This window comes from Periophthalmus magnuspinnatus, chromosome 20, assembly GCF_009829125.3.
Source record: "Periophthalmus magnuspinnatus isolate fPerMag1 chromosome 20, fPerMag1.2.pri, whole genome shotgun sequence".
Taxonomy (NCBI): domain Eukaryota; kingdom Metazoa; phylum Chordata; class Actinopteri; order Gobiiformes; family Gobiidae; genus Periophthalmus; species Periophthalmus magnuspinnatus.
This window is the reverse complement of record NC_047145.1, coordinates 883960-902160: the sequence shown is the minus strand read 5'-3', so window position 1 is coordinate 902160 and position 18201 is coordinate 883960. Positions and strand designations below refer to the sequence as shown.

The window sequence follows — 18201 nt, the reverse complement described above, 5'->3', positions numbered from 1 at the left end:
AAAAAAAACATGTATTTGTATATGTTTAATGAAAAAACACATGTATTTGTATATCTTTAATGAAAAAAAACATGTATTTGTATACCTTTAATGAAAAAATACATGTCATTTTATGTCTTTGATGAAAAAATACATGTATTTTTATTGTAATTGCGTTGCGTTGATCAAATGTTTCATATTATGCAAACATGATTTCTTCACGATAAAAATACTTCATTTTCCTCTGTAAATGTCAGTTGTGAAACCCTTTCCACCTCCCCTTACCTGGCTCCTCCCGCTTCTTTTACCTGGCTCCTCCCCCTTCCCCTCACCTGTCAGACTCACCTGCGTTCTCTCCGTTCTTCTTCTGTCAAACCAAAACCACGTCGGCATCATCTAGTGGTGACATGTGAGAATACAACAGGGCGGGTCGGCTTTAACGTTTGGCTAATTTCAAGATTTTTTTAAACTTTAAACTCTTTTGTGTCCGTTTGAGGCGTTGACTTTCATTTGGGGGCTTGGGGTAAGAAGTTTCACATGGGGCCCCCTAAAATCCTGGTCCCTGTTCACACGTAACGACAGATTTCAAAATGGCTGAAATCGTGACTTTAGCTGCAGTGAAAAACAACAACAACAACACGTATTTTTTAAACTTTTATTCACTTAAATTGTCAAGTGTTAAAGCAAGAACAAAACATGTACATGTCCTTTGGTGGGGTTGGATTAGACTTCGTTAATACCGTATATGTAAACTGATTTTCTTTGATGCCAGCACGTTGCCAATACAAAGGATAGTCACCTGCACGAAAACGAAAAGTGAAATCAGCAAAAACAAAACTCAAAATGGAGGGGGACGTTTTGGTTGTTGAGTTACATTTACGGTCGCCCTGTTCAGTCACAGTTTGGCGAAGATACAAAAGGAACGACGAGACCGTTTGGCTCGACTCGCAAATACGATGATTTTCTAAGCAGTTCTCATCAGATCATAAACTATCGTCGGGCCAGATCTGCGGGAAGGCGAGGCGCGTCTACGTACGGTGTGCGGGGAAAATAATCTGTGAACTGATTTGGTTAACGTGGGGCGTCGTCATCATTGGACAAACTCGTCTTTCCACCAACGAGGGTCAAACAGGTTCTCACAAAAGCACAAGTGTGTGGCAGCATGACAGGAAAGAGGAGGAGGAGGAGGAGGAGGAGAGGAAGAACAGAACACAGGAGGAGAACGACAGAAGACAAAGAGATAAACAAGATGGGGGTTCTCAAAATGGCACAGTCCGGTACAGATTCCCTTCTATCTACAATGCACTGGCAGCAAAGAACTCTCCCAGCGTCGCTCTTCGCTCGGCGGACTTTAGTTTCGTGTTCTGCCTCGACACTTTTGAAAGCTTCTTTTCAGATCCCGAGTCTCGCCAACACTGGAGTAACTCGCGAAGAAAGGCGTCCCCCGGGAGGAGCAGACCGGCGCGGGCCACCGTCGAGAAGAAGAGGAGCCGACTGCTGATTGGTCGCAGCTGTTGTTGCCGTGGCGATAAGAGAGGACATGAGGAAGTCTGTCATCTTGGGTTTGTCCCGTCTGGAAGGAGCTCAAGTACCTGGTATGGCTTTGTGGGGAGGGGGGGGAGTCTTTCAGTCGTTCGTTCCTTGCTCGTTTTTACTCTTTTTTTAAATAACATCTGGCATTTTTAAAGTTTTTATTTTTTTTCATATATATTCTTTAAAGTTAAATGAAAAGTTTTTGCACTCTGGCACATTCCCGGTATCGCAAATGTCCACTGGGGGCAGCGAAGCTCATTCAAGTCCCGAAAAGCTCATGACTGTTCGTTGTAAGTGGCTGATTATTGGAGGGGGATGAGCGGGTGGGTGGTGTGGGGTGGGGGGCCCGCGGGCGTCTTTAGACCGGCCAGGAGGGGGCGTCCCTCAGCAGCGACCAGCCCGACAGCAGCAGCGGGAGGAGGAGCAGGGGTTTGGAGGAGGGGTCGGAGGTCAGAGGGGCGTGTCCGGAGTTGGGCCCCTGACAGCCGCCCAGTTCGTTCTCGCAGCGGGCTTTTTCACAGAGCACCCCGGTGAACGCGGCCGGACAGTTGCAGCGGACGTTGTTGACGCACTCGCCGCCGTTCTGACAGCGCAGGAGTTCGTTGTCGCAAACACGAGCTGGAGGAGACAAAGAAACACGAGTTAGAAGCGGACATGTTTTCTTCACACGAGAAATGACTCAAAAGTACGTTTATAGAAAGTACTTTTAAGTCGTTTCCAAAATAGAAAGTCGGAGCAGGGCCGGCAACAGAAATTTGGGGGCCCAGGGCAGAAAGCCTCACATGGGCCCCCCTCTAATACAAATACTCGTCATAGTAGGAAATGATCACACAAGAAATGACTCAAAAGTACGTTTATAGAAAGTACTTTTAAGTAATTTCCAAAACATGAAGTGTAAGCAGGGCTGGTGACAGAAATATGGGGGCCCAGGACAAAAATCCTCACATGGGCCCCCCTCTAATACAAATAGTAATCATAGAAGAAGGGTCCTGTTCTGGATCTGTAGGACATTGGGACCTGGGACACACAAGAAATGACTGAAAAGTACATTTATAGAAAGTATTTTTAAGTCATTTAAAAAAATAGGAAGTCAGAGCAGGGCCGGTGACAGAAATTTAGAGGCCTAGGACAGAAAGCCTCTCATGGGCCCCCCTTCTAATACAAATACTCATCATAGTAGGAAATGATCACACAAGAAATTACTGAAAAGCACGTTTATAGAAAGTACTTTTGAGTAATTTCATAAACAGGAAGTATAAGCAGAGACGTCGACTGAAAAGTTAAGGACCCAGGGCAGAAAGCCTCACCCGGGCCCCTTCTCATACAAAGAGGAGTCATAGTAGCAAACAAGAATCTTAATTTAAAAACATAAATAGTAAACGAAAAAGATCACAAAATAATACAATGAATTACTGTCGTATTTATTTTTGACAAACAGGCCCATCAACAGAAATTTGGGGGCCCGGGGCAAAAAGCATCACATGGGCCCCCCGTTAATACAAACTCACAGTGGGACGTCCTGTTCTGGTTTGGTTGGAGGTTTTGTTGACGACAGTAAAGATATAACAGAATGCTATGCTAGCTGTTAGCATAACAAACCAGATCTGCGATGAGCTACACCTCTGTATAGTCTTTATATTTCTCTCAAATGTTGAGCTACGCATTTGGCGAGTGGCGTTTTTGTTCCGTTAAGAGAATTCCGTTGGACGACTGAGGGATTACACAGACACATTTTTATTCCCAGTTTATTTCCACGGCTAATTGAGTCATTATTTTCGCCTCAAGTTCCCAAAAAAAAAAAAAAAAAAAAATCAACAGAATAAGGCACTTCCCAACAATTTGTCTGCACACAAAGCCCTCCGTCTGCGCGGCGTTCCCCCAAAACAGCAGTGACTTTCCACCAGCCGAACGTCAGGTGAAAATTGGCGTATATATTTAGAACCGGGAACGCCGAGGCCACAGAATTCCCAAAGGAGCCAAGCTGTCAGGCAAGCTGCAGGCAAACAAAGGCAGCGGCGTCCACGAGCTAATGCTACACGCACCGATAAACAGTGAGGAACAGAGGCTAGAGCGACACGGAGCCCACACACACACACACACACACACACACACACACGCAATGTTCCAAACTATGGCATTAAACGTGTTCGTCTCACATTAATTGAATTACAGTTATTTTAATTTGTTCAAACTGGGAAAAAAAAACACACGAGTGAAGTGTCACCACTCCGCAGATCTGACCCGTGACTTGGCCGGGTGTCGTTCCTGGCCTGTCTCCGTGACGACAGGTAAGTTTAACGCCACACTACGGAACGTTTCAGCCAAAAAAGACGGCAAAGATAGAAACACGCTGCACCGGAGAATCAGCAACGTCAACGGTGAGTTTGAAATGTGTTCAGACGTGATAGTGTGAGAGGAGGAAGAAGAGAGGAGAGAGGAGAGGAGGAGAGAGAAGAGAGAGAAGAGAGAGGAGAAGGAGAGGAGGAAGAAGAGAGGAGAGAGGAGAAGGAGAGGAGGAGAGAGAAGAGAGAGAAGAGAGAGGAGAAGGAGAGGAGGAAGAAGAGAGGAGAGAGGAGAAGGAGAGGAGGAGAGAGAAGAGAGAGAAGAGAGAGGAGAAGGAGAGGAGGAAGAGAGAAGAGAGAGGAGAGAGGAAGAGAGAGAAGAGAGAGGAAGAGAGAGAAGAGAGGAAGAGAGAGAAGAGAGGAAGAGAGAGGAGGGAAGAGAGAGGAGAGAGAGGAGAAGAGGGGAAGGAGAGGAGGAAGAGAGAAGAGAGAGAAGAGAGAGGAGAGGGAGGAGAGAGGAGAAGGAGAGGAGGAAGAGAGAAGAGAGAGGAGAGAGGAAGAGAGAGAAGAGAGAGGAAGAGAGAGAAGAGAGGAAGAGAGAGGAGAGAAGAGAGAGGAGAGAGAGGAGAAGAGGGGAAGGAGAGGAGGAAGAGAGAAGAGAGAGGAGAGGGAGGAGAGAGGAGAAGGAGAGGAGGAAGAGAGGACAATGAGGAGAGAGAAGAGAGAGGGGAAGGAGAGGAGGAAGAGAGGAGAGAGAAGAGAGAGTGGAGGAGAGAGAAGAGAGAGGAAAGGAAGAGAGAGGAGAGAGAGGAGAGAGTGAAGGAGAGAGAAGAGAGAGGAGAGGAAGAGAGAGGAGATGAAGAGAGGAGAAGGAGAGGCAGAGAGACGGGGTGGAAGAGAGAAGAGAAGTAGAGGAGAGGAGGAGAGAGAGGGCAAGGAGGAATAGAGGAGAGAGAAGGTGAGGAAAAGAGAGAAAAGAAAGAGAGGAGGAGAAGAAGAGAGAGAAGAGAGGAAGAGAGGAGAGAGAAGAGTAGAGAGGAAGTGAAGAGCGAGAAGATGAGGAGGGGAGGAGGAGGGGAGGAGAGGAGGAGGAGGCGAGGAGAGGAGGAGGAGGGGGGAGGAGGAGGGTGAGGGGAGAGGAGGAGGAGGAGGAGAGGAGGAGGAGGAGGGGAGGAGAGGAGGAGGAGGCGAGGAGAGGAGGAGGAGGGGGGAGGAGGAGGGTGAGGGGAGAGGAGGAGGAGGAGGAGAGGAGGAGGAGGAGGAGGAGGAGAGGAGAGGACAGCTGGTGCAGGTGTTGTTCTGTGTCACGAGTCTCTTCGGGGACGTGTTCTTTTCCTCCTTCACAAACTCTGTTCATCTTCTCTCTTTTATTATCTGATCTTTTTAAACTGTATTTTCAAACTTTTTATGTTTTTTCATCAGAATAAACGAGAAACAATCTGATGAGAAACAAAACCAGGCTCAGTTGTATTTCCTGATGTTTCCGGTCTCATATTCTCGTCGTTTCTGCTCCGTTGCTTTTTCTGGCTCATTTATTTGAGCTTTGAACCGACACAAAGTCACGTTTCTGTTCTGAACCCGACGGAGCAAAAACAGCTGCTGTGAAACACGACACAGCTCTGGGTTTAAAGCTTCACTGTGTCACTTTTCTGCTCGTCTCCATGAAAGCGTCACTGTTTTTCTCAGAATGTTCCACAGTACGACATTAAAAGTATCTTGTTCTTCTCCGTGGACACGAGCAGGTGACGTCTCCAGGTCAAGTCGTCACATTATCACGTGTTTGAAGGTTTTTCTGCACTAAACACACACGTGACAGTGTGTGTGAGTGTGTGTGTGTCGGTTTATAACGACACTGTGGAACATCCCGGGCACAAAGTTACACAGTGCAGCTTTAAAATGACCACCAGTGACGCTAACACGCTAAAAACACCTGAGAGATTAAGATGACTGTGGAGTAAATGTGTTTCTGTGGGTTTTTTTTATGGGACCATAGTTTTATTTTGGTGAAAAGATAAAACTGAAACGCATGAGTTTGTGCTGAGGAGGAGGAGGAGGAGAGGAAGAGAGGAGGAAAAAGGAGAGGAGAGAGGAGGTGAGGGAGAGAGGAGCTATAGTCGTACTTTGGTGAACAGATCAAATAAATCTCTTGTAAACTGTGTTAAAGCTGTACTCTGTCACTTCTTGCACAGTTGCGTCTCTAATTAACTCAAACGTCGTCAATAAACCAATCAGAAGCTTCCAAAGACATGACATCATCATCGGGCTTTTCCCAAACTGTTTAAAGGCGGAGTCATGTTACTGTCTCTAAACGTCTAAACTTTTGTGTCTAAACGGACAATGACCTGAAACGTGAGGCCAAAGTGGTGACAAAGAGGCTTAATGATAACAAAGACCTGATGTATGAACAGACCAGAAAAGGCCCGTGCGAGTGAGACGGGCACAACCTGAGCTCAGTTACGTCACATCTCTGGACGAATGGGACAAAACTCAACTATTGTGAGAAGTTTGAGGACGGAAATCCAAAACATTTGACCCAAATCACACAGTTTAAAAACAAAGGAACCAAACACTAATGAAGTGCATTTGTCTCTTTGTTCTGACGTTTAGCAAATAAAATAATTTTGTTGATCCTGATGAAACTAAAACAGGAAAAGTTTAGTCTGATTTCACATCAGACAGTGAGAAAAAAGAATGTGTCTTTTTATATTGTGTAAACGTCTGGATCAACTGGATATCTGCTCCTCCTCATCTGCACCTCCTCCTCCTCCTCCTCCACACCTCCTCCTCCTCATCTGCACCTCCTCCTCCTCCTCACCTGCACTGTAGTGGAAATGCCTGTAAATAATCGCCATTTTGAATCACCTACACAATTTCTGTTCTCTTTTACTCTGAAATCTCACTCAGAACGAAAGAACGACCCGAGTGTTGGTGAGAGGAGACGCAGCTGTGCGCGTGATGGCGTGAGCGTGATGGCGTGAGCGTGATGGCGTGAGCGTGATGGCGTGAGCGTGATGGCGTGAGCGTGATGGCGTGAGCGTGATGGCGGTCCGCACAGGCTGATCCCGTTGAAATCCTCCTCCAGATGTAAACACGCCGCCGTAAATGACGCCGCGGACGCCGTTTGCTTTTGATATGAAGGATAATATTTGTAAAGCCAGATGCCCCGTCTGGGGCCTCCTGTGTTTGACCAGAGATTTGAGTTTTTAATTGGCTTCTCCAGTCTGCAGGAGAGGAGGAGAGGAGGAGGAGAGGAGGAGAGGAGGAGGAGAGGAGGAGGAGGAGGAGGAGGAGAGGAGTCTGCAGGAGAGGAGGAGAGGAGGAGGAAGAGGAGGAGAGGAGTCTGCAGGAGAGGAGGAGAGGAGGAGGAGAGGAGGAGAGAAGGAGGAGTGTGCAGGAGAGGAGGAGGAGGAGGAGAGGAGGAGGAGAGGAGGAGGAGAGGAGGAGGAGTCTGCAGGAGAGGAGGAGGAGGAGAGGAGGAGGAGGAGGAGGAGGAGGAGGAGGAGTCTGCAAGCACAAAGAGGAGGAGAGGAGGAGGAGGAGAGGAGGAGGAGGAGAGGAGGAGGAGGAGAGGAGGAGGAGGAGGGGAGGAGGAGGGGAGGAGGAGGAGAGGAGTCTGCAAGCACAAAGAGGAGGAGAGGAGGAGGAGGAGGAGGAGAGGGGGAGAGGAGAGGAGGAGGAGAGGAGTGTGCAGGAGAGGAGGAGAGGAGGAGGAGGAGAGGAGTCTGCAGGAGAGGAGGAGGAGGAGGAGGAGGAGGAGGAGGAGAGGAGGAGGAGGAGGAGTCTGCAGGAGAGGAGGAGAGGAGGAGGAGAGGAGGAGGAGGAGAGGAGGAGGAGAGGAGGAGGAGAGGAGGAGGAGGAGGAGAGGAGGAGGAGGAGGAGGAGAGGAGGAGGAGGAGGAGAGGAGTGTGCAGGAGAGGAGGAGGAGGAAGAGAGGAGTGTGCAGGAGAGGAGGAGGAGGAGGAGAGGAGTCTGCAAGAGAGGAGGAGAGGAGGAGGAGAGGAGGAGGAGGAGGAGAGGAGTCTGCAAGCACAAAGAGGAGAGGAGGAGGAGAGGAGGAGGAGGAGAGGAGTCTGCAAGCACAAAGAGGAGGAGAGGAGGAGGAGAGGAGGAGGAGAGGAGGAGGAGTCTGCAGGAGAGGAGGAGGAGGAGGAGGAGGAGGAGGAGAGGAGTCTGCAAGCACAAAGAGGAGGAGAGGAGGAGGAGAGGAGGAGGAGTCTGCAGGAGAGGAGGAGGAGGAGGAGAGGAGTCTGCAGGAGAGGAGGAGTCTGCAGGAGAGGAGGAGGAGGAGGAGGGGGAGGAGAAGGAGGAGGATGAGGAGGAGGAGGAGGAGGACAAGGTCACAACAAGTTTTCAAAGTATCTTGACGATGAAGAACTGCAGAGACTGAAGAGAATGAGACACGACGCCACAGGACGACACGGATAAAGCCACAATCTGGGATATTTATGAAACTTTAAAGGGCCAGACTGCACTTTTCTCTGATCTGGTCTGTCATTTCCTCGTCACACACAGACCTGGAGTTGTGTTTTGTTTCATTCTCACATGTTTAACACACAAACCTGCAGATTTAGGCTGGAAACACTCTGTTCCACCTTGTGATGTCATCATGTGGTGATACAGGAAGTGCTCCACTGTGTTTTTAAACTCCACACACCTTCATTTATAGAATCATCTGGATCATTTCAGTCCTGGAGTTGTCTCTTATCTCGACTGAACTAAAGGTAAAAGTGGGAGGAGTTAACATGAAAACTACCACTTGATGACATCACAAGGTGGAACAGAGCGTTTTGAGCTTTGGAGATGTTACAGACTAATAATAAAGTGCGACTCAAACATGTGAATGAAACAAAACACAACTCCAGGTCTGTTTTTGATTAGAACTTTAACTAACTTTGTATTCTTTAAGTTTTTCAGACACAGTTGGAGTTACATCTTATACCTATGACGTAACAATCTGGGAAAATTTATATAGTTTAAAGTGTTTTCTGAGGCTCCGAGCAACACGGCAATGTCCACAGAGTCTTGAGGTCAGAGGTCAGCCATGCTCAAAGCCAGGCTCATAAACAGACTATAAAAACAGCGCCCTCTGCCTTTAACTTCTCCCTGGCATTTAACACTAGACGGGATATACAGGTGTTTTCTTGTTCTTTTCCTGTGTGTGGTGTTATTTTGTTCAGCTGAGACAGAAATAAACCGTCATAAATCATTATAACGTGATTAAAACCTGAAAAAAAAAAACACATTTTGAAGAATAAATGTGACAAATTTTAAACATTTCAAAGCTGCAGGGGCTAATTTCACAAACTCATTCATCCTCTCGCTGATGTGATACAGTTTTTCTCACGTGGAGGTCGGCGGACGTGTTTGTTTAAGTGTTTTTTTGTTGAATATTGTGATTTAAAACGTGTAAATTCTGACATAACGACCCGCAGGTGTCGGAGATGAGAACCATAGAGACACAAGCTGATTTAAAGTTCTATTTTTAAAGCGTACGCCTGGGTTACAGTAACACGTCTCCAGACTGCGCCGACGTGAATATTCAGAATCAAACTTTTTACAGGTGATGTTTTTACAAGTTCTCGGGAACACCACCGTGGGGCGCTCCGAACAGGCGCCCGGGCGCACGTGCTAAAATATGCCATTAGCAGTAAAAAGTGCGAGCGACGATAATCCGGGCGCACAGACGGCTCACACAAGTATTAAACCGTCTAAAAATAACACAAAGATCATCTGTTGTCGGGCGTGTTGTATCACTGTGTGCAGGAGTCAGGACGACGCACAATTCAACCACAAAAAGAGAGTTTAATGAACAAAAACTGCACTTTTAATATGAAATCTGGATTATAAACATTTATGCAGCGTGTTTTTTTAATTATTGGACGTTTTTAGCGATATTTAGCGCCGTGATATTAGCTCGTTTGATTTTAAAAAAACACATTTTTATTCAGAACAAACTTAATCTCCCACAAACGCTTTTGATATTTGCAAATTTTCCATTGCATCCTAGAAAACAAAAAAACAAAAAACAATATTCTAATAAAATCTGTTGCATTAAAAGATCAAAATATAACAAATAAATACGGTTAAATGAATATATATATGTGTGTTATATGTGTTAAATGCTCTACCGACTGAGCCACTGTGGTCAAATTCAAACTTGAAACGGTTCCAGAAGAAACAAGTGAGTTTAAATATTAAGAGGAGCCAAATCTGAAAAAAAAAAATCTGTTTAAAAGACAAAACAAACAGAAAAACAAACTAAAATAAACATTGTAAGTCCTGGGTGTTAGCATTAGCATTAGCATTAGCCGCAGACGTCAGCAGTGTCGCGTTTAAAGGTTCATTCTGGAAAATACAGAGCGGTATCGGCTCGGAGATCTGAGTCCTCACTGATATCGATACTTGAAAAACGTGCGGTATTGGAGCGTTCACCGATACCAGAATCGATACCGGACCAGCCCCGTTTAACGCTCGCAGACACGTCCAAAATGGCCGACTCCGCTCTAACCTTCTCCCTCGTCTAAAATAGAAGCTTTTTCCAAACTTTTGTCCAGGTGGCTCCAGTTTGATTCGAACAAACAATGAAAAATTGGTGACATTTAAAAGTGTGAGAACATGACAGCGCGGCTTTGTGCTGTAGCCGGGGGAAATCCAAATATATAAAAACGACAACAAATAACAAACGAGGCTGCGGTCGGACTCGGCGCCCGCTCCTGTGAAAATGTTGGACTTGGATGACACTGCGGTACATGGCGGCGGGGGGAGAGCGGGACTGGCGAGAAGACGGCGAGGGGACGGCGAGGGGCGAGGGGCTGGCGAAGCGCCGGTGAGGGGACGGCGAGGGGACGGCGAGGGGACGGCGAGGGGACGGCGTGGGGCGAGGGCTTTTCAAACAGACCACAGGCAGCAGGGCACCGCTCAATATTGGCTCAGCTGTTGTGAGACTGGAAACAGAGAAGAGCTCTGTGTGCGTCCAGCCACAACACAACGACACACAACACACATCACACAACACACAACACACACACAACACACAACACACACACAGCCACAACACAACGACACACAACACACAGACACAACACACAACTACAACACACATCACACAACCACAACACACAACTACAACACACAGACACAACACACAACTACAACACACAGACACAACACACAACTACAACACACAGACACAACACACAGACACAACACACAGACACAACACACAGACACAACACACAACACACATCACACATCACACAACCACAACACACAGACACAACACACAGACACAACACACAACACACATCACACATCACACAACCACAACACACAGACACAACACACAACACACAGCCACAACACAACACACAACCACAACACACAGACACAACACACAGACACAACACACAGACACAACACACAACACACAGACACAACACACAGACACAACACACAGACACAACACACAGACACAACACACAGACACACAAACACAACACACAGCCACAACACACAACCACAACACACAGCCACAACACACAGACACAACACACAACTACAACACAACACACAACTACAACACACAACACACAACTACAACACACAACCACAACACACAGACACAACACACAACTACAACACACAGACACAACACACAATCACAACACACAGACACAACACGGCCAACGTCCGACAGGAAAACAGCTCCAGATGTGCTCTAATACACACTATGACACATGTGTGTGTTTATACACACCGTATGACACACGTGTGTGTGACGAGGTGATGGATTTAAATCCTCAGTGTTTTTTCAGTCTCTGTGTGACATTTATCTGAGGAAAGACTCAAAAACTCCCAGAATCCCTCACGTGTTTGTTCATCCCTGACACTGGAACATTTAACACCAGGTCACATGACACAAATGGACCACACTCCAACCAAAAGAAAAACTGGAGACGTTAGAGACACAATCAGGGTTGAATAATGTGATAATAAACTTCTGTCCTCACACCTGCTTCTGTTTTATGTTTTATACAGATTTATATTTATATAAATCTGTAGAACGACACAGAATGGAGCTTTTGTTCATCACAGTTTTGCTCAGACCTGGTTTTGTTCTTCTGTGTTTTTGTTTCTTCTTCGTGTGACCTTTGCCCTTTGTATAACCTCGGGGTTTGACCTCTGCCTCGTCTCAGTATCTGTTACAATCTCACACTTAAACTGTTCTTTTGTGATTATTTTTGTCTTTATTTTCATCTGTGATTATATTTTCTTTGTGTTTAAGTCGAGCTCTGATGTCGCTCTGTTGTTTTTGTCGCGCGCGGAGATGCTAACTGTCCGTCCTGTTCTCTCCTGTAGTTTGGGCTAAACCGACAAATAGCGACACGTGTTCATATAATTTTATACTTTTTGTGAAGCAGATTAAACCGAGAGCACGTCCAAAAGAAGAAGAGAGTCTCACTGGGTCCCTCTGTGTAAATAAACTTAAATAAATAAAAATACTTCGGGACGTAACTTGACGAACGATGTTTTAAAATGTCCGCCAAAAAAACGTGTTTATTTGGTAAAAGTTCAAGATTAAAGCTCCACTCTGTAACTTTCTGATGAAGAGTCTGCCACCTGCTTTTCTCCGCAGAGTTAGCGTTTTGTTTGAGCATTAAACATATTCATCTCTGTGAGGCGTTACGAGTCAGATCTGTGAAAAGGCGACCCCGCTCATACTGTACAATGCATGTTTTTAAAAAGTTTTTTCAATTAAAACTCGTGTAATTCAATAAAAAACATGATAAATATGTTTAATGCCATAATGTGGAGCATCTTAGGTAAAGGAATAACATCTGCAAAGAGACATGAGGCAGCGAAACCACACCAGAAATGTTCCAGAGTGAGGCTTTAAAGGTTCCCATTGCACATGCAGCAGTACAATAAACTGTCAGCCGGGGAAACGGTGTAAAACGTAACATTACAAGAAGCTACATGTTTGTAGGTCTGTTTGGGGTTTAAAATGAACACTGTCGTTGTGTCGTTGGGCAAGACACTTCACCCAGCTCATCCCAGTGTGTGTGTGTGTGTGTGTGTGTGTGTGAGCGGTTCTTCGACGTAAATCGCTTTGAGCCTTTATAAAAATGTGATCGTTTACCATAAAGAGCGACGTCTGCGCTGCACAGTTAGCACGCGGCTAAAGCTAACGTCTCCGCGTCCGAACATAAACACGGGGGCAGATCCTCAGCTTCACAGACGGACATTTTGAACTCGCGCACAGCAGAGATCAGAAGAGCGACAGCAGCAATAAACACATTAAAAAAAAAAAGCAGAGATCAGAGCCGAGGCGCCGAGGAGAAGGAAGTTCTACTTACATTTGCAGCCATTGTCCCACATAAATCCAGGGAGACAGTCCTGACACTTGGGCCCCGTAGAGCCCTCCTTACAAACACAAAATCCTGTGCCATTACAGCGATCACTGACAGAGCCATAGGAGTTACAATTACAATCTGGAAAAACAGAACACACACACGTCCAATGACCCTGACACGTCTGGGATCAGAATAAACTCAGATTTAAACATGATGCTTCCATTTCAACTGTTATGAGACAGAATGAAAACACAGAGGAGGATTATTGATTATAGATGATTTAAATTAACACTTTTCTGCACAAAATGAACATGTCAGACTCATGCAGAGGGATGGGATCTCCGCACATGCTGCTATAAAACTGGAGTCATTGAAGAGAAAGAGGTGAAAAGACAGGAGTAGGAGGACGAGTGATGAGAAGAAATGGACAAACTGAAAAAAGAGACAAAGATGGCTGACGTTTGTGGCTCATTGAAATGGGCATTGTTTTTTTTGTGCAGCTTTAGTCTCTGAGCAAACCCCAGATTATAATTTATACGAACGATTCAACTGGAATCACAAACCTAAAGAAGAAACACGCGAGAGAACAAATGTCTGAAGAAAGAAGAAGAAAAGAAAGAGATTCTACACCTCCATCTGCCCTGAACTCAGGTCTGTGGCTCCTGTGGCTCATGTGGCTCAGAGACTTTAACACAGCTACAACATCACACAGAGGACTAAACCAGGACTAAACCAGGACTGAACCAGGACTAAACCAGGACTAAACCAGGACTAAACCAGGACTGAACCAGGACTAAACCAGGACTAAACCAGGACTAAACCAGGACTAAACCAGGACTAAACCAGGACTAAAACAGGTCTAAACCGGGACTAAACCGGGAGTAAACCAGGACTAAACCAGGACTAAACCAGGACTAAACCAGGTCTAAACCAGGTCTAAATCAGGACTAAACCAGGACTAAACCAGGACTGATCCAGGACTAAACCAGGACTAAACCAGGTGAATCATAGTTTGAGTTTCGTTCAGTTTAAACTTGTCTCTTTCTTCCTGATGTGACTCGGGCCTCGACTTTGACGATGTTTAAATCCAGACTCAGTTCTGTTCATCTGCTGTGACTGAAGGGGGTTTATTCTGCACTTTTCTCCTTTACTGTTAATTTTATGATGATTATTCATGTTTTCATTTGTTATTGTGTGATTTTAGTTCCTTTCTTATTCTGTAAAACACTTTGAATTACCTGGTGACACATTCTGCTGTACAAAAATCAAACACATTTTTTATAATGTTCAGCCAAAAAGTGTAGAAATGTAAAGATTCTCAGCAGAACCGCGAGTTACTTTCAACTGTAGCAGATCTTCAGACTTATTTTCATTTACAAAAACAGCTTTTAAGTGTCAAATCAAATAAATTTACTGATTAAATATCTGAAATTCCTCTTGTTGATCAAAGCCACAGATGTCTGACTTTACCTGTAGAACAAACACAAATATATGAACTCTTCTCCGACGACTTGATCCAAACTGACACAGTGGAACTTTTCTGGTACCGTATGTCACAGACAGAGGCGTCACAACGGAGTCACGGGGCCCCGCGGTAAAATCATAGGGGCCCCACCTACCAGACCTCACTCTTTCTAAAATATATCCCTGTCCTAACGACCACAGAGTCTAAAGAAATAACATTTACACAGAGAGGGGTCAAAGTTTTTCAATAAAAAGTGAATTGGAGCCAGAGTTGATGGAGCTGGAAATGCGCCCATGATCACTTCCTGTTTGGAACACGGAGGCTAGCACGTTTAGCTAGCTACGTCCATTTATATAAACAGTCTATAGTATTGACCGAAGGAGTCTGGGGGGCCCTAGAGGTCAGGGGGCCCCGAGCAGTCGCCCGTCCTGCCTTTTGGTGAACAGCGCCTCTGCATTAAGGACAAACTGGCACTGATACTAAAACGTTTACTGGATCGGGTATCGGTTCAGTCAATATCCTGTTGGGCCTTTAATCGGGTGTAATAAGAATATCTACAGTCTGATGCTGCCATAAATGTCCCACAGTGCGGCATTAAACTTAAATTTATTTGTGTGTTTTCATTGCACTCTTACTGTGTTGCCTTTCCACAGATCTGACCTGTTACTTAGCCTTGTGGTAGAACTGTTTTCTCTCTGTAGAGATTGTTCAGTTTAATGCCACACCGTGGAACATTTCAAGAGCAGGTCACACAAGAGCAGCACCCGATCAAAAACCTCACCGAAAACTCACATTCTCAACAGATCAAACCGTTATTTTCCGTAATATAATAATTCCCCGTTTCCCTGTTTTCTCTTGTGTCGTTGCCAGTAGTATCAGTATCGGTATCGGTATCGGTATCGGTGCATCCCGGCTCTCGCTCACATAACCCTGTTCACCGAGGCTCGTCTCCCTGTGGAGCGTTGAACAAGAGCTGCTCATTAGTTAAACCTGTCGCTGTGACCTTCACCTCCTCGACACGTCCAGACTGACAAGCGCCGCCGTCGAATCGCACCCGCTCCACGTGTCCCCGCACTCGTAGCACCCAGGGGTCACCCAGGGGTCAGCTGTGAGGACAGGGGTGACATCCAGAGTCCATGACCCTGTGGGCGGATGTTTATAACAATGTCGGGACTAAAATCTGTATACACACTGTCATTATGGGGACCTGACACTTTAATGAGGACCTGCTGCCTTGATGAGGACCTGTCGCTTTTATGAGGACCTGTCACTTTTATGAGGACCTTCCGCTTTTATGAGGACCTGCCACTTTTATGGGGACCTGCCACTTTTATGGGGACCTGCCACTTTTATGGGGACCTGCCACCTTTATGGGGACCTTCCGCTTTTATGAGGACCTGCCGCTTTTATGGGGACCTGCCACCTTTATGGGGACCTACTGCCTTTATGGGGACCCGCTGCCTTTATGGAGACCTGCAACCGTTATGGGGACCTACTGCCTTTATGGGGACCTGCCACCTTTATGGGGACCTTCCGCTTTTATGAGGACCTACTGCCTTTACGAGGGTCTGCCGTCCTTATGGGGACCTGTCACCTTTATGGGGACCTTCCGCTTTTATGAGGACCTACTGCCTTTACGAGGGTCTGCCGTCCTTATGGGGACCTGTCACCTTTATGAGAACTTGCCTCTTTTATGGAGACCTGCCGCGTTTATGGGGACCAAACGCCTTTATGGGGACCTGACACAGTTGTGGGGACCTGCCGCGTTTATGGGGACAAAAACATGATTTATTTTTAGATCATCATGATGTAAAGTGAAGATATGGGTCAAAATGGGCGACGTTTAATGTTTATGTTAAAGTTCGGCAGGTAGTGACTTTGGTTCTGTTAAGGATCAGTCTCCAGTTTCACAAAGTAACACAACGGAATCAAGATCGATTTTTAGCTGATTATAAAATCTCAAAAGTTGTAATTATTTTTAGAAAAATGTCTATGTGCAACAAACAAAATATGAGTGTTTTTTAGTGGAATGATCTCGTTGAGCTTCTGTACAAACGCTCTGGGGTTTTTGCATCAGTTGTTCATTTATTTGACTTTATTCTGGTGGAGTTGTTTACTGTGTGTGTCTGTGCCCTGGTCGCACCCACGGGTCATCTGTGAGCGTATGTGTGATATCCAGAGTCCAGCCGCGTGTGTGTCTGTGTGTGTGTGTGTGCGTCTGTGCGTGTGACTGTCTGTGTGTGAAGGCGAGGCGTCTGGGGAGGGGGAGGTAACGCCCGCTGACGGGTTTCAGCTGCTGTTCTCGGGGGCACTTCACAGAGATGACAAACGCACTCCGGTGACACCTCCCGACCACAAACATTCCCCTCAAAGCTGGCGTCGCCTGTCACAGCCGCCCCCGTGGATACGGCCAAACGCACCTGGCACCGAGCGACGCAATCCAATGGGCGAGCGAACGGCGGCGCCCGGGGAACTCTGAGCGATTTTCACACGTTTTATGCACCGCAGAGAGACGCAGACGACAGGAGGCATGAACGCTCTTCAAAGGTCACGGGCAAAATGGCAGAAAAGACCCAGATTTGAAAAGTGCCTTTGACTCCGGCTCCTCGCCGCCGCCGCCACCGCAGTTCAAACGCAATTAATGGTGTTTTGAATTTAACAAGGTGAGGTTATTTTAAGTCAAGTATCTGAAGGAACCTCCACCTTTAGAAATCTGAAATAACTCGGATTGAAAGGGAATTTATGAACAAGACGCAAATCAAATCCAGACGATTTGATTGGGTCTTTAAAAAGAGCAGAGTGTGTGTGTGTGTGTGTGTGTATATGTGTGTATGTATGTGTGCGTGTATGTGTGTGTGTCTATGTGTGTGTGTACATGTGTCTATGTGTGTGTGTATATGTGTGTGTGTATGTAAATGTGTGTATATATGTGTAAATCGGGGTGTGTGTGTGTGTGTGTAGGGGTGTGTGTGTGGGGGTGTGTATGTATGTGTGTGTATATATGTGTAGGGGTGTGTGTGTGTGTGTATATGTGTGTGTCGGGGTGTGTGTGTAGGGGTGTCTATGTGTGTGTGTATATGTGTGTGTGTATGTAAATGTGTGTATATGTGTGTATATATGTGTAAATCTGTGTGTATGTGTGCATGTGTGTGTGTGTATATGTGTATATGTGTGTGTATATGTATGTGTGTGTATATATGTGTAAATGTGTGTGTGTATAGGGGTGTGTGTGTGTGTGTGTTTCTGACACATAGAGGACAGTTGGATGGACTGATCACTTCCTCATGTTCAGTGGATGGAGGGAGTTTATTAATAGACTATTAAAGGTGCACTGTGAGACTTCGTGCTGGTCTCCATGGAGATATTATGACTTTAGCTTTAACTGGAATGACCCATAATGAGGCATTAACCACGTCCATGGTCTAGATGTTAGAGAGACAATAAGAATGTACGATTTTTGTACAATTTTTAAGGGCAAGAAAATATAAATAAACACGCCAGTGCACACAGACACTGGGGCTGAGGGGGTTAAGTGTCTTGCCCAGGGACACAACAACGGCATTCATCTGTGGGAGTTGGACCCAGTGAT

General features: G+C 46.0%; 1 protein-coding gene across 1 annotated transcript in view; it reads right to left on the bottom strand.

The window, feature by feature from the left end:
- Positions 1–349: 349 nt before the first annotated feature.
- The window catches only part of ntng1a (netrin g1a), a 154199-nt gene continuing 136347 nt past the window's right edge, over positions 350–18201 (bottom strand). Inside the window, exons 6-8 of the mRNA XM_033985864.2 lie at positions 13151–13285; positions 1881–2130; positions 350–413 (exon numbers count right to left, since the gene is read on the bottom strand). Of these exons, the coding sequence (XP_033841755.2) occupies positions 350–413; positions 1881–2130; positions 13151–13285 (449 nt within the window). The remainder of the gene's footprint in view (positions 414–1880; positions 2131–13150; positions 13286–18201) is intronic.